Raw genomic sequence first — 16,271 nt, 5'->3', positions numbered from 1 at the left:
TGAAAAATGGACCAGTTTTCTGCAAAAATAGGGTGTGCAGAGGATTTGGGAGGCCTGCAGTGTGCTCTTGGGGGCTGGGAGAAGGCAAAAACACCCCCATTTTTGTGAAAACACCGGGGCATTTTTGCCTTTCCAAAGCCCCCAGGAGCTTCCTACAGGCCTCCCAAACTATCTGTCCACCCCGTTTTTGCAAAAAATACACCTGGTGCAAAATGGATCCATTTTTGCAAAAAACAGAGGGCACAGAGGATTTGAGAGGCCTGGAGGGTTGGGGGAAGGCAAAAACGCTCCCATTTTTGCAAAAAACGGGCACTGCAGAGGGTTTGGGAGGCTTGCAGAGTGCTCCTGGGACCAGGTAGGAGAATTTTTTTTTCTTACTTAGTCTTTGAAATCTTGGTGCATCTTATACATCAGTGCATCTTTATTGCTGTGAGCTGCCCCGAGTCTGCGGAGAGGGGCGGCATACAAATCTGATTAATAAATAAATAAATAAATAATATAGTCCAAAAAATACGTTAGGCATTTTCTGAATTTTTGACATACTGAGCCCACAAGGTTCTCCATTACTATCAAGCAGGAAATTCCAGATCTGGTACATTGTTGTTATTGTTGCAAGGTGTCATTAGGTTTAAGTACCATTAAATCTATTTGGTAGTTTGATTTACCGTTTTCAATCCCATTTTATACAAACATTATTTTTCACTTTGTTGGTCTATTTATTACTTACAAATAATAGACTATAAAACATTAAGCAATCATTTCATCTTGTATAACTCTGAAGAAATTTTTTTAAGATGCTGAACCCTGTCTTTGTAACCTGCAGATATTCTATATCTCCCTTATCATGCTGCCCTTTGGAGTGGGCAATTCCTTATTTTCCAATTCCTCACCCCTGGAGGAGCAGCTTTTCAACTACATTGATGAACATCAGGATGAATTTGTTCAGGTAGAAATGCGGTGATTGTGAATTTTGCTACCTAAATTTAACCCAAGTCTGTCTGTCTTAATTTTGAGTTAAATAAAGAGTTAATTAGATTATGATTATTGTCTTGCCAATGGCCAGAGATTACTGGTTTGAACTACAGTGCAAAGAGTATTAATATTGATTGGAATATCAGATTCCTGATGCAGTATCTTCACTATGTGGATCAATAAAGGAATTTCTGCTTCTTTGGTTTCATACTTTAGGCAAAGATGTTATGTTGATTTCTAGTTCATTCTACTTTTTGCTTGTTTTATAACAAGCAAAAGGGTGGCATATATACACATTTATTAGATTTAGATTCTAAGGTTTTTCCACTGATGATAGACATGCTAATCTCTTCCAGTTGCACCTTCACTATAACGGTGTCATGAGGTGAGTGGTGAGAGACAATGGTAGTCCAAAGTCACCCAGGTGAGGATGGAAGTATAGGAGTCTCCCCATCCTTGTTCAAGCCCAGTACAGGTAGAAGTAGAAAAAGTTCAAGCCCAGTATAGGTAGAAGTAGGACACTCCCCTATGTGCTCAAAAGTTTAAGCAATTGTAAGAACAATACATAATAAAACTCAGAGAAAACTAAAAGCAAAGATAAAAACAAAGTAAATCAAAGTAAATTCAGGAACAATATTAAACAAGGTGGCAATGTAAAGCCTTTACAATACGCTGGAGAATCAAAATATCATTGCCTGACCTTAAGAACATTGATAAATAGGGTCTACAATAGTTTCTCTACAAAGGGCATTGTAAAGTTGAATGCCACATTGAAAAATCACCTCTTGTGGACACCTGCATTGCCTCTTTGCACAAATGTAGGCCCTAGGTAGATAAATATGGAAGAAGATATTTTAAAATCTGCATTTTAAGCTATACTGCTGGTGGGAAAGCAAAGTAATGACAATCAATAACACTGCCAAAACCAATTCTTTTGGAGACTTGACATTTAAGGTCTTTCAAAAACAACCCTCAATAGGTAAAGTATGATTAACAATTCCAAATGAGCATAAATAGCTGTTCAAACAAATGGTTTAGAAGCAGATTTGTATGCACTGAGGCATTGGTGCCTTTATTGACCAAGTTGGGTTGAGTGGCATATCACAATTGTCAATTCGATTATTTTGATCACGGATGGTCAATTTGCAACCAGTGAGCCATTTATTGTCCCAATGACCCACTAGAGTAAAAGAATCTGAAGAGAGGAGGTGATTGGAGATTGTTAAGAAGTAAATGAGCATTTAAAGCCTTGCAAAAGATACAGTTAAACCTCTTAATAGCAAAACTTTCTTCCCACATTGAAATATTAAAGGAAACTTCTCCAGCACTTCCTAAATGCAAAATAAATAAACAGGGGCTGAAAACCTCTAACTGCTCTTGGTACAAGGATATCATGATGTATGCTCTGAAAGAGGAAACAAACACTAAGTTTTCCCTATTTAAAAAAAGACTATTATGATTACTCAGAGAAACTAACCCCTTTTGTCTAGATGGGAGCTCGGTTTATTGACTCCCAGTCAATCTATTTCTAAGTTATGGCTCAGAACTGAACGCCTCCCCAATAGTAGAAGAACCAGTCCAAAATATCAGAACATGAGCAGGGGAAATTGGGAGAGGAACCAGGTTTTGCTCGGAATCCTTAGCACATCTTTTGTTACTAATATTAGGTTCTTCCCAAGCTCTCAGTAGACAACAAAGCATTTCAGAGTTGTGAATAAAGAATCGGAACTAACTTGCTATGTTGATTTTGGCCCTCCAAAGTAAGATAATGGCACTTGTATTATTCATTGTGCTGATGGGCATTTCTGCAAAACCAAGAGAAAAGTTATCTCACAATGCAGAGTGAATGCAATTATCCACTCCAAACAAAATTTCAGGACAAGAAGATTGTGTGGGTGGACATTCTTATTGTTGCTGTTATTCTTCTTTGATTCTTCTTCTTTTTTAAAAGGCAGATTGCATGGTGACAAGTCCCTTAGAAGTAATTAGAAGGAAATAGAATTTACAAAGATGGATTGCCTGTGTAAAGCCTTGCCAAGCGCTGTCATTTTTAATGAGCTTTCCTGGGGAAACTTAATGTATTTCTAAGAGCTGGTGCAGCAGAATGGCTACAACAGTATAATGAGAACTATGAATCAGGAAGTCACTCCTTTGCTATGAACTGTAGGCAAGATACTGTCTCTCAACTTTTCTCCTTCTCAATAGGGAGACTTAACTCACCTATAGACAGGATAAGACAACAAAACAAGACTTATATATATGAGTTATATTTTAGATATTTAAAAGCACAAAACATAATGTGCTAGAGTGCACAGTATGTTCTAATTAAGCTGTGTATAAGGAAATATACAAAGATTTTAACAAAATTTCATTAGGCTCATCACATCCCTTGATTTTCGCGGGTTCGAACTTCGCGAAAAGTCTATACCACGGTTTTTCAAAAATATGAATTAAAAAATACTTTGCGGGTTTTTTCCCTATACCACGGTTTTTCCCACCCGATGACATCATATGTCATCGCCAAACTTTCATCTGCTTTTAATAAATATTTTTTTAAATAAACTTTAATAAATAAACATGGTGAGTAATAATCTAAATGGTTGCTAAGGGAATGGAAAATTGCAATTTAGGGGTTTAAAGTGTTAAGGGAAGGTTTGTGATACTGTTCATAGCCAAAAATAGTGTATTTACTTCCGCATGTCTACTTCGCAGAAATTCAACTTTCGCGGGCGGTCTCGGAACGCATCCCCCGCGAAAAGTGAGGGAATACTGTATTGCACAAATTATAGTGTATATATGCAGAAATCCTCATTTTAGACAAGAACTGGATAATATGTTTGATTCACTAGGAGAACTTTTGCAGAAGGTACGTATGTAGCTAGGCAAATGAGACATGATTCTAGGAAGAAGCAGATTCTGGAAGAATATATAACAAGATAAAATGGAACCATAATCCACATTTTAACATAGTTCAGACATTTTCCTCCCTTGATCTGATCCGCAACAATGAACATATAGATAACAATATGATACCGGTATGATAATATGAGTTTATTTCTGGCTTTCCTTTCAGAAACTTAAGGAATGGGTGGCTATAGAGAGTGATTCTCAACAGCCACGTCTAAGAGAAAAAGTAATAGAAATGGTCAAAATAACTGCAGAGTGTCTTGAAGACTTAGGAGCCAACGTGACACTTAGTGAAATGGGCATTCAACAGGTACTGATCTTTGCATCCATCAAAAGACTACTGTGCATGAATAGATGAATGTATGTTCATGCAGTGGAATCAATGTAGACTTATCAGATCAGGGTTACCAAAATCTAGAGTCTAGATAAATTGCAAGATAGCAACAAAAATATCAGTAGAAGAAACATGGCAGATAGATAGAAGACAGACAGACAGACAGACAGACAGACAGACAAAGAGAGAGAGAGAGATTAGACAGACAGACAGATGATAGACAAAGATAGATAGATAATATAGATAGATGGATGGATGGATGGATGGATGGATGGATGAATGATACATGGCTAGCTACTAGCTAGATCAGTGTTTCCCAACCTTTTTTGAGCCGCGGCACATTATTCATATTTTCAAAATCCTGGGGAACATTGAAAGGGGGGGTGGGGGGTGGGCTAAAGAAAAGTTTGGACAAAAAAACCCTCTCTCTTCCTCCCTTTCGCTCTATTTCTCCCTCTTTCTCTCTTTTCCTTCCTTCCCTTCTTTCTCTCTCTCCATCCCTCTTTCTTTCTTCCTCTCTTTTTTGCTCTTTCTCTCTCCCTCCTTCCCTTCCTCTGTCTTTCTCTCTCTCTTGCTATCTCTTTCTTGCTTTTTTCTCTCTTTCTTGCTCTCTCTCTCTCTCTTTCACTGTCTCTTGCTATATGTCTCTTTCTTTGCCTCTCTTGCTATCTCTCTGTCTCTCTTGCTATGTCTCTCTTTCTTTTTTTCTCTCTCTCTGCCTCTCTTGCTATGTCTCTCTTTCTCTCTTGCTATGTCTCTCTTTCTTTCTCTTTCTCTCTCTGCCTCTCTTGCTATGTCTCTCTTTCTCTCTTGCTATGTCTCTCTTTCTTTCTCTTTCTCTCTCTGCCTCTCTTGTTATGTCTCTTTCTTTCTCTTTCTCTCTCTGCCTCTCTTGCTATGTCTCTCTTTCTCTCTTGCTATGTCTCTCTTTCTCTCTCTCTCTCTCTGCCTCTCTTGCTATGTCTCTTTCTTTCTTTCTCTCTCTCTCTGCCTCTCTTGCTATGTCTCTCTTTCTCTGCCTCTCTTGCTGCCTCTCTTTCTCTCTCTGTCTCTTTCTCTGCCTCTCTTGCTGCCTCTCTCTCTGCCTCTCTTATATGTCTCTCTTTCTTTCTCTCTCTTTCTCTCAGCTGACTGCAAGCGGGAGCCCTGACGGCAGCTGGACGTGCTGCTGGACGCCGTATATGCCAAGCCCGCAGCGCCAGCAGTACGGCGTCCAGCAGCACGTCCAATCGCCACCGTCAGGGCTCCCACTTGCAGTCAGCTGAGAGAGAGAGAGAGAGAGAGAGCTCCCGCCGCCTGGAGCTCCCTCTCGCCGCCGCCATCTCCCCGCGACTGCCTGCGGCCGCTGCAGCCACCACCACCCCGCTCCCCCCGCCAGTGCCCTCCCGCCGGGCCCCAAAGGACACTTGCCACCGACGCCAGGGCCCGGCAGGAGGGCACTGGCGGGGGGACCGGGGGAGTGCGGCTGCAGCTGGGAAAGGTGCAGGGAGGGAAGCTGCCTGCCCGCCTGCCTTGGGGAGCCGCGCTTGCAGCCGCAAACCAAAAGGGCAACCCCCGCGCGCTCCCCAGCCCCGGCCCGCCTCTGCGCCCCCGCCCGGCCCGCGCTCTCTCCTGTCCTCTCCTGCCCGATGTCGTGGTTTCCGGCGCTCTCCTGCTGGGCCCCAAAGAAGGAAGGCGGGAAAAAGGCGCAAAGAACGAAGCTCTCCTTCTTCTTCCTGCCTTCCTTCTTTGGGGCTCAGCAGGAGAGCGCCGGAAACCGTGGCATCGGGCAGGAGCCGGGGGACAGCTGCGAGCGGGCGCTTCAGGTCGGCACCGGCAGCGCCCCGCCCAGCTGGAGCTTCCGTAGCTCTGCGGCACACCTGGCAGTGTCTCGCGGCACACTACTGTGCCGCGGCACACCGGTTGGGAAACGCTGAGCTAGATGATAGATGAGATAGATTGATGAGACATAGATGAGATAGATAGATGATAGCTAGCTAGCTAGCTAGCTAGCTAGCTAGCTAGCTAGATAGATAGATAGATAGATAGATAGATAGATAGATAGATAGAGATCTGAATTAAACCAACATCTAACAAAAATTATTTCAAGTACTGTATATATCACCAGGAAGGAAATTGTTGCTATTACTTTCTTAACAAACTGTGTTTCAATATATTCCTACAGCTCTCTGATACTCATAATATTCCATTACCTCCAGTCATTCTGGCAAACTTGGGAGATGATGCACAGAAACCAACTGTATGTTTTTATGGACATGTGGATGTGATGCCAGCTAAAAGCCAAGATGGATGGAAAACCCATCCTTACAATTTAACAGAAATTGATGGTATGTGTGTATTATCCAGTTGGTACAGTAAAAAAATTAAACACCTATTAAAAAGCTCATATTTTTAAATAGTTTTGAATGATAGAAATGGCAAAGATGGATACTAAATATAGAGAGAAAGATAAGATCATATCAATATCAATCATTTAAATTAACGGATTTAGACTTTTTAACTGCAAAATCAATATGTCATTTTCAAATTCTATTTTTTACACAATCTTAACCTCAGCATAATGAGGCAAGAGTTGTCATCCCATAATTAAATAGGAAAAAAAATAGCATTAACTTTATAAAATAATAATCCCTTACTCCCAAAAATGTCAGGATATATACTTCAAATATTGTAATAAACCTTTGAAATGCTCACTGAGCAGGGTAGTAGGACATACTGGCAAATAACATATTGAAGCTATACAATGTCACACATACTGTTTTGCTGTCTGAAAATAATTACCTACAATAATATTTATCACTTATCAACATAGAAAAACAAATACAGCCATAAAAAAAACATTGAATAAAGAACCAGGTCACTGGAGTGTCTATAGCTAAAGAACAGTAGTGTGCCGCGAGACACTGCCAGGTGTGCCGCAGAGCTACGGAAGCTCCAGCTGGGCGGGGCGCTGCTGGTGCCGACCTGGAGCGCCCGCTCGCAGCTGTCCCCCGGCTCCTGCCCGATGCCGCGGTTTCCGGCGCTCTCCTGCTGAGCCCCAAAGAAGGAAGGCAGGAAGAAGAAGATCTACTATAACCATTGGTAGTCATTCTTTTCAGAAAGATTCATTTAAGTTCTTTAAATGGAGAAAGAAGAACTCAATATTCTGTTTAAAAGAGGAATCTGATGAATTCTTATAAGAGGACTTAACCTACACTTCCAAATATATTAGAATTGTTGGAAAACTGTACCATTCTCTGTATAGATGTGAACCTTCTTAAAAGAGTGGAATCAGACCTGAACAATGATGAGTGAAGCAGGTATTTTAACTATAACATAAATGAGATTTAATCATAGGAAATACGTAATGGGGAATAGGCACTTCTCCTTCAGTGATTGGAGCTCTTTCTATGATCAGGGCCATGAGGAGGTGAAGGACCTTGTCTGACTAAATGAAATTGTCAGTGATGGCATCGGATATGTATATGTCCAAAAGGGTCACCAAAGGCGAACAAGCCATAATGGATGCCCAGGCCTATACTAGCACCAATCACAACTGCCAACCGCATTGGATCAGCATGACAGATTATGGTCTATTCCTTCAACATGTGGATACAACCTCAAAAATGGCCCTCATTCCCTGCAGGGAACTACTCCTGGCAGTGGGAATACCTGCCTGAAGGCAGAGGGTGTTAAGAATCACTGGGCTGGACTGTATTGATTTGAAACATGTGGAAGAGACCTTCATCCTGTAGTGGATAGACAAGGGCTAGAATGATGTTGAAGAGGCAAGATTTAGTATCTAGCTACTATATTCAACCAGGAGGAAAATCCAAGAGCAGGCATTCCATGACTGGGTGCCTGGGAAGAAAGGCAGAAAGAAGAGACTTCAAATTAGCAATCATTGATCAAGGATCGTTAGAATGGCTAAACAAGGAGGGTACACTGAGTAAATCCTTAGCTTCCTACTCAATGGCATAGACTCTGTACTCCACTGCCTCTTTCTTATTGGCTTATGCACCAATCCACAACTCCCATCCAATTCAAAGGCTTTTGTGACGACTTCAGAATGGGGGCTTAGAAAGTATATCTGCCCGTAATTTTTTTGTGGGCAGTATTTCGGTCCCATGGAATGAGTCCGATGGGACATCTTTGAGTTTATATACTGTTGTGGTTTGTATTTTTTTTCTTTATAGAAGAATTGAATGCTCCCTTGATTGCTCTCAAGGAACTCTGTAGGCTTTGGCTCATGTATCCTTAAATCCATTAACAGTTTATTTAGGCACATAACCTCCTGACATGCTTGTGTTGCAATATCTATTTATCCTGGTGGAAGATATAAGGAAGGATATAAACCTTATCTTTCATCAAGGCATGCCTGACAAATGTCTGGTTGAGCTTCTCATCCAGTCTCCAGCTACTTATTTCTGGTCCTAAGTACTCTTCTGAAGTCTGTTTTAGTCCTTCAAATCTGGGTGTCTGTTGCATATAGGTCTTCAAAGAACTCTCTCATGGAGGAATGCAGTCTATGTCTAAGGAGATCTTGTAACTTTGATCGAAAGGAGCTTCATTTATAGAAAATACATTTTAGAAATAGGCAAGGCCCAGCACTTAACTAATTCCCTTCTACCTTAAACAAGATTCATGAGAATATGCAGGATATATTATATCTCACTCTCTCTCTCTCTCTGTGTGTATCAAATTAATAGAAAATGGAAATAGAATATATATACATACAGAGTATAGTTTGTTGGCTATGAATAAATTAACTACCTTGGAAATGACCCTGGGTTTGGCTGAGAGGCAAAAAGGAAGCTGTGATGCTCCTTCAATATGCCAGGATGATTCGACAGAAAAAACATGTAACCCTTCCCTGGTACAGAGCTGAAGGGATTGGATACTGTGGCCTAGAGGTTAATTCTTTGCCTGACAAGGCAAAGGCTGCAAGTTCAAATCCCAGTGAGGGTATGGCTAGCTGATGAGACCAGAACAAGGACAAAATAGATCTATCCTAGTCTCCCTTAATTTTCAAATTCAGCAAAAACATGTGTCACACATACACACATACACACACACATACAAAGTATGTATGTATGTGTGTGTGTGTATACACACACATATGCATACACACACAGAGAGAGAGAGAGAGAGAGAGAGAGAGAGAGGGAGAACTCTGTCAATGTGCTGGTTATTTGTTTGTTTGTTTATTTGTTTGCTTTTATTTTATTCAACTTCTATGCCGCCCAATCCCAAAAGACTCAGGGCGGCTTACAACAATAACATCAGGATGATGTAAGGGTTGCACAGCTATGCTATTCGCTTTGCTCCTTATGTATGTGGATCTGACCTGATGTCACATAGGCTTGTATCACAATATGGCTCACTGATTTGAGAGAAAAACTGTTAAGAGAATTACTGAGGCTAAACTTGATACAGGTATGAACTATTGTTTTTATTTTTCCTACCTTCCATTATATCCATAATGAAAATAAAAAATAGAACCTTTTGTAATGAGAAATATTCTTTTATAGTGACTGAAGTTAGAATTGTCTAAACTTTTACTGGATATAAATGAAAGATTCTGAGTACAACATTTTTTTCCATTCAAAGTTGAACATCTTCTAAAATTCCAGAAGATCTATGGCAATCTCAACTGACACTGAATACAGATATTTTCTTGCAAGGAAACCATAATATTTTATTGCTGAAAATATCTTAATGGATTATATCAAGCATGAGCAGTTTATTTTGGCCTAAGGATATGCATGTCTGAGTGGTATGCTAGGAACTATTCTCTTGAAAATGCATGGGAGCTTCACAAATATAACCTGAATTGTACTTGTAGTAGAAATATAATTGTGCCTTTAAATTGTTTCCTTGTTCTTTCATATTACAATTACCCTTCTATAAACCGAAATCCAGTGTATGCAAGTAGTCTGAGTCTTTAAAAGGGCCAGTTTGAATCCATTCCTATTATTTTAAATAATTTTCCTCCTCGGTTTAAATATATTTCTCTCTTGCATTTAGTAAAGGCTTTCTTCATATTAAAAACCAAAAAGCAGGAGCAACTTTTGCTGTGGCACCTTTGCAGCATGTGGTATCATTGCATATGATGGAGAAAAGAAGAGAATGAAAGAACATACTGCCATGTGTGGTGCAATCCATTAATATCATATCTATTTCAAGAATGCCTGAGGTCTCAAATAGAACTCTCAAATATAATTCTTTAGAAATGATAGGCAGCTACATTTTAGCATTTCTATTTATTTGGAATCAGACACTAATTGAAAGAAACTTTGGGGTAGATGTAAGCTTTGCAACTGGATGGATCTTCCATTTAGTAATTTTGTGAGAAGACAAGTCTTCTCTCAACACCATTTTGTAAGATGTCTCAATGCCTCCAAGTCTGCTTCTTAGCTCAAAACAGGTGGGGATACTTAAAAAAGGAAGCAGCTACATGGTAATTGGGCAGACATTTTTGACTTTTTGAGCAGAGGAGAGAGAGATACAAATTTTCACATTTTAATATCAGTTTCTTTTATCCTAAGGAAATCTGTATGGGCGTGGAGCAACTGATAACAAAGGACCTGTCTTAGCCTGGATAAATGCTGTGAGAACATTCAAAGCACTAAACATAGTAAGTACAGTAAATAAGTGGCCTTGTAGAAAAAGAAGTGTTTTAAATGTTTTCAGCAATATTATAAAGAGCAATTGGAAAAGGCAGTTTAAATTAGGGAAATATCGAGGAGTGATCCAATACTTACTAAGAGGCTAAATGCTTATACGGTCTAGAATTCTTCATCACAAATGCAAAACAAATGCAATTGTTTTCTTGTGTGATTCTTCTCAAGTAACTGGTATTTCATGGACTTATCCTTGGGTTCTGAAAGGGCTTTATAGTTAGCCCTTGGTAGCCCATGGTGTCTAGTTGCTATTATAATTATTTGGATTTGTCCTGACCACTCCATTCCAGAAGATTTAGCATTGCTTCCAACATCCAACTTAAAAACATAATCATAACGAGCCGAGGTGGCACACTGGGTAGAGTGCAGTACTGCAGGCCACTAAAGCTGACTGCTAGATCTGCAGATCAGCGGTTCAAATCTCATCACCGGCTCAAGGTTGACTCAGCCTTTCATCCTTCCGAGGTGGGTAAAATGTGGACCCGGATTGTGGGGGCAATATGCTGGCTCTGTTAAAAAGTGCTATTGCTAACATGTTGTAAGCCAGCCTGAGTCTAAGGAGAAGGGCGGCATAAAAACAATTGAATAAATAAATAAATAATAGTCCAGACAAAAACAGCTAAAATAATTAAAAATAATATGATATGAGGTTTACTAACATGTTAACCTCAGGCCTGGGGACAAAGACCTTGGCCAGGTCTTAAGGAACATTTGGAGAGTGGAAACCCTATGAATGTCTGGGAGATATTATCCCATAGAGCAAGAGTCGCCCTGAGTTGCATCGAGAGGGGGGGCATAGAAATCAATCAATCAAACAAACAAACGAATGAACGAACAAACAAACGAATGAACGAATCAATGAATAGAAACTACAACAGAAGAAGACATGCTTCCTTTGTCCCATAAGTTGACAGGACTTGAGAGGACTATAGCACACCCAGTCTGCCTGAATACACTGGATGGGCAAAGACAATTGGAGATAGGCAGTCTTTCAAATAACCAGGCCAGGATTGAAATTCAGCAAGTTCTGACAAGTTCTGGAGAACTGGTATTGGAAATTTTGAGTAGTTCAGAGAATCGTCAAATACCACCTCTGAGCTGGTGCCAGAGTGGGGTGGGAATTGAGATTTTGCAGTATCCTTTCCCTACCATGCCCACAAAGCTGTGCCCATAGAACCAGTAAGGAAAATTTTTGAATTTCACTCCTGAACCAGGCCCTATGCCATGAAGGGCTTTTTAAATGACGACCAGTTTAAATTGCATTCAGAAGTATAACCAACGCAGCTCACCTAGCATGGAGTGTATAAAAAATGCCAATTATTTCTAAACAGGTGGCCATCAACACATCTGGTGGCAGTGAATTTCATAGTTCAACTATGCATTGATTAGAAGTGCAGTTTTCTAATTCACATCTTCTTAGATTCTGGAGGACATACCCAGGCTGGATGGTCCAAAGATACCATTCAAAGAACAATACACAATCATACAAATACAAGAACAATACAGAAATCATAATGTAGTCTGGCCCTCCAGTGTTGTATGAAATAGAAAAGGAAGCACCAAGGAATACTTCAGAATGAAACAATCAGTTTCTTACACAGTTAATCAAAAATAGGAGAGAGTGAGTTGGGAGTCATTCTTTCAGTATGTTGGCAAACTCAAGAGGATCAGATTCCATCTAAAGCAGATATAGCGGTCTCATTCAGAAATAGTTGATAGGTCAACAAGACCTAGAAACATGCAGTTAGTACAGCAAGTGATCATGCTTATCACAGTAATATTCCAGGCTTCTTCCTTTCCTCTGTGATTTTTCAGATTGACTAGTCCACAGAGCACTTCCTTTTAGTCAATTATACTCCATTCAAGCTTTGATCTCTCCAGTTAAAATGGGTAAGAAATCTGCAGCCATTAAGAAACCAAGGGCTGTGTGAATTAGCCAAGAGCTGATTTGTATGTACACTTTGAATAATGAAATAAAGTTGACCCCAAATGTTGGTATGAATGTGTGTGTGTGTATTTGTTTCTGTGTTTCTGTGTGTGCATTCAAGAAAGGTTTGTTTCAATTTAGTTCAAAGGCACCTAATTTGTTGAGACAAATCATGTTTATTTTTATACCAGAGAACAAAAAACGCTTTATTTCAATGCTACAAAGATCTTTATTGAGGCGAATCACTAAGCTCTTTGTTGAGGCTAAGCCACATTGCAATGAACTGAACATCAGATTATAAATTATAATTGTCTGACATTAAATGGAGAGTTCTTTTTTAAAATGGTCGTTTAAAAGGGACTTTTTTTTTTACCAGGATTTACCAGTAAACATCAAATTTTTTATTGAAGGCATGGAAGAAGCAGGATCCATTGGACTGGAAAAATTGGTTGAAAAAGAAAACGAAAGATTTTTTTCTAGTGTTGACTATATTTTGATTTCAGATAATACCTGGCTTTCCAGAACAAAACCAGCTCTTACATATGGAGCCAGGGGAAATGCCTGCTTCTCAGTGGAGGTAAGAGGGTAAACCATAATTATTTGTGACTAAAATATTCTGATTGTAATTTTGGGGGAGTTTCTTTCAAGCTGATAACATTTTACTAGCTCTAGATTAATTTCCCCAATTTGATGCCCAGTAGATAAATTGGATTGCACAATTTCACATTTTGGGGAGAATTTTGTGATATGTGATGGAGAACAACAGATTATGAAATGTTACTATAGAACAAGAATGAATATAATCTGAGCTATGTTTAGAAAATTGAATTAAGATCAGGAAATTTTAACAGCAACCCAAGAAAGTGTCAACTCTCACAAACTCTCAGTCAAATTCAGAGTGGTAACTGAGGGTACAGTAGCAATAGCAGATTTTTATATCGCTCCACAGCACTTTACAGCCCTCTCTAAGTGGTTTACAGACTCAGCATATTGCCCCCAACAATCTGGGATACCTCAAAATAATGGAAAGCTGAGTCAACTTTGAGTCAGTCGGGATTGAACTCCTGGCAGTGGACAGAGTCAACCTCAATATTGCATTCTAACCATTGTGCCACCACAGCTCATGACAATGAGAGATTATGTTCTTCAACTCTGTGAAGAAAGGATATGAAAGTAGCTAACTAATAAGTAACAGATGAACTACAATTCTAAAATCCACCAGTCAGATTAGATGAAAAAGGATAGTTTATTTGAGTGGAGAAACCCTAAAACTTGGAAGCTGTAAACGTGTGCTGAGTTATTTGTAAACTATTCAGGAACAAGTTTAATAGTGTTTCATAGAAATGTTTACCCCTAGTTTTCTTATTCCTCAGAAACCCAATTTAGGGGTAAGGCTACTGCTTTTTAACTGCAGCCATTATTAGGTAATTGGGAACCAGAAATCCATGCTGAGTTACTACAAAGCTTATTGCAAAGCTTGAGATCTACTAATAGATTTTTTTCCCTATTGCTTCCAAACAGGACATCTTCACTCTCTGCACCTTTTCTGTTCTTTTTAACTAATATAAGACTGCAGATTTAAGAATTAATCATCAGCCCTAAACTCTTACTTGTAAATTTTTCCTTCCACTTCTCGCATGTGCTTATTTATCATGCTTGTATCCTACATTTCATGTAGAGACCAGGAACTTGTTGAACTACCTCATTTTATTTTCAGGTCTTTTAAGATATATTAAGTATAAAAAGAACCACGACTAGCTCAAGATTGCTTTATCATACCTGACGATTGAGTTTCCTTCAATCAGAACCAATGTCTTATATCAAGGGTGAAATGCTACTGGTTCGACCCGGTTTGGCCATACTGGTAGTGGTGGCAGCCGGTGGTTCAGAGAACCAGTAGTGGCGGCAGTGCGAGGCTGTGCCCACCCGCCCAGATACTGCCACTTTCTTTTTTTAACCCTCTGCACATGTGCAGAGGGTGAAAAAGTGCGTGAGCGGAGCGGGGTGAAAAAGCACGTGAAGCGTGCATTTTCTAAAGGGTAGGAAAGGTAAGTAGATTTCACTGCTGTCTTATGTACCATGTACAATTACAAATGGAATTCTTGAATTGACAGTTACCTGTATTCTTGGCTCATTACAACTGTAGCCTTTAACTGGGATTGTAGCTAGCATCCAATGTATAAACCAAGACTATTTTCTCAATTTCTGTCTTCACATAGACTAGACACAAGGGCCCTCTATCCAGTATGATTTTCCATTAGGTCTGTGGAAAACTAAAATCTGTTCTAGTCTGAGATGGATACCGGTATTTCTTTTGCTGAAGATCCTTAAGCAGGATTTCCATTTCCAAACATTTCTGGTTGGATGGTTTTCTTGACTCATGGTCATTTTTACCAGGTGGATGAACTCATTATTAGTGTCTTAATCTCTAGGACTTACTTCAGAATAGTGTGGTTATTGATTATTTATTTATTTATTAAATTTGTATGCCGCTCCTCTCCGCGGCTCACAACAGCAACAGAAAACAATATGTAATACAAATTCAATAATTAGAAAGCTAAAAACCCATAATTAAAAAAAAACATGCACACAGCATACCATACATAAACAGTATAGCCCTGGGGAAGATATTTCAGTTCCCTTATGCCTGACGGCAGAGATGGGTTTTAAGGAGTTTGCGGAAGGCAAGAAGGGTGGGGGCAGTTCTAATCTCAGGGGGGAGCTGGTTCCAGAGGGTCGGGGCTGCCACAGAGAAGGCTCTTCCCCTGGGACCCGCCAAACAACATTGTTTAGTCGACGGGACCCGGAGAAGGCCAACTCTGTGGGACCTAACCTGATTAGTGCAATAAACATAGATATATGCATGTTTTTTATTTATATTTACACACACAAACATAAACAACAATTGTGAGCTGCCCCGAGTCCACGGAGAGGGGCGGCATACAAATCCAATAAATAAATAGATAAATAAAATAAATTCTGATACAGCAAAGTCAACTGAAGGTTTGAATGTTGGAGGAATTTCTGCTAATTGATAGACAAAAACCAATTCATTTTTAAATAATTAATCTTGGTGCAAACACCCATAAAACACCAATACTGTACTGTAAATTCAAAATCCATTTAAATGTTGATTTTATCTGTATGATGACTTAAGATGTTGTATTTATTTAATTTAGGTAGAAGGGGGTGAAAAAGATCTTCATTCGGGAAGTGCAGGTGGCATCATCCATGAGCCCATGTCTGATTTGGTAGCTCTACTTGGTAAGAAAAAAAAATTATATATTGTTTATATGGAATTGTTAGTTTTTTACTTATGGGAGGGCAGTGAAGGGCTACCAATTTTTTTACTACCACATTTAGGCGTGGCTTATGTAGGATGCCCTGCATTTTCTTTTAACATCTTTCAGTGCAAATTGGGTGCTCTGGGGTGGAGCTCCATTTTCACTACCCCACTGCGTTCCTTCCC

General features: G+C 39.6%; 1 protein-coding gene across 2 annotated transcripts in view; it reads left to right on the top strand.

Annotated features, from left to right (window-relative positions):
- The window catches only part of LOC139164843 (beta-Ala-His dipeptidase-like), a 30,440-nt gene that overhangs the window by 5,112 nt on the left and 9,057 nt on the right, over positions 1-16,271 (top strand). The window contains exons 2-7 of one of the 2 annotated variants that reach the window (XM_070747445.1): positions 824-946; positions 4,046-4,189; positions 6,378-6,540; positions 10,741-10,829; positions 13,179-13,379; positions 15,982-16,066. In XM_070747445.1, the coding sequence (XP_070603546.1) occupies positions 845-946; positions 4,046-4,189; positions 6,378-6,540; positions 10,741-10,829; positions 13,179-13,379; positions 15,982-16,066 (784 nt within the window). In that variant the 5' untranslated portion in view covers positions 824-844. The remainder of the gene's footprint in view (positions 1-823; positions 947-4,045; positions 4,190-6,377; positions 6,541-10,740; positions 10,830-13,178; positions 13,380-15,981; positions 16,067-16,271) is intronic. The other variant, XM_070747446.1, reaches the window with a different exon arrangement.

The sequence above is a fragment of the Erythrolamprus reginae genome, chromosome 3 (assembly GCF_031021105.1).
Source record: "Erythrolamprus reginae isolate rEryReg1 chromosome 3, rEryReg1.hap1, whole genome shotgun sequence".
Classification (NCBI taxonomy): Eukaryota; Metazoa; Chordata; class Lepidosauria; order Squamata; family Dipsadidae; genus Erythrolamprus; species Erythrolamprus reginae.
The sequence above is the reverse complement of the archived record's forward strand: the minus strand, read 5'-3'. Positions and strand labels throughout refer to the sequence as shown.